General features: G+C 64.6%; 1 protein-coding gene across 1 annotated transcript in view; it reads left to right on the top strand.

Moving 5' to 3' along the window:
• Nucleotides 1-399, top strand: part of Uts2r (urotensin 2 receptor) — a 6,275-nt gene extending 5,876 nt beyond the window's left edge. Inside the window, exon 2 of the mRNA XM_013033088.1 lies at nucleotides 27-399. Within this exon, the coding sequence (XP_012888542.1) occupies nucleotides 27-399 (373 nt within the window). The remainder of the gene's footprint in view (nucleotides 1-26) is intronic.
• Nucleotides 400-658: the final 259 nt, after the last annotated feature.

Raw genomic sequence — 658 nt, 5'->3', positions numbered from 1 at the left:
CCCGTCACGGCCCCGTCCCCACGCAGAGCCCACAGCACAGAGCCCACCCGTCACAGCCCCGTCCCCATGCAGGGCCCACCCGTCACGGCCCCGTCCCCACTCAGGGCCCACCCGTCACGGCCCCGTCCCCACGCAGACACCACGCAGAGCCCACCCGTCACGGCCCCGTCCCCACGCAGATCAGCAGTCACCATCGCTTGGCAGTGCTGGGCAGCCGTGACTGTGTGGCTCCAGGATGCCCGTGTGGTTTGCACGCGCTTTCTAAGACGAGGCTCCAGCAAGCGGTCTGTGCGGTTCACTCCCAGGCATCACCCCTTGGCCGGGCCCACCCCTCCGCAGGAGGGCAAACTAACCATGGACAGAACCAGAAAGTACTTCACGGCAGCGCTCCGGATCTGAGTTGGCAAGCGGGCTATGACCTAGCCGGTTGGCACTGAGAGGTAAGCAACAGAGCGCTTTTCCAGTGAGTTTTCGGTCACCCTGCTCTCCCCTGTGCCTGAGGGCCCAGCCTGGCTCCATCTGTAGATCGACTGCTCTCTGGACGTTTCGGGTGGTCCCCGGCGCTCAGTGCGTATTGCCTCCGACTCTAGAGGCCCTGGAGACTGGTCAGCTTGTTTGTCGCGGTCAGATCTGTGGATATGTGGGCTGCTGCTGCTGT

This window comes from Dipodomys ordii, unplaced genomic scaffold (assembly GCF_000151885.1).
Source record: "Dipodomys ordii isolate 6190 unplaced genomic scaffold, Dord_2.0 Scaffold163, whole genome shotgun sequence".
NCBI classification, from domain to species: Eukaryota; Metazoa; Chordata; class Mammalia; order Rodentia; family Heteromyidae; genus Dipodomys; species Dipodomys ordii.
The sequence above is the reverse complement of the archived record's forward strand: the minus strand, read 5'-3'. Positions and strand labels throughout refer to the sequence as shown.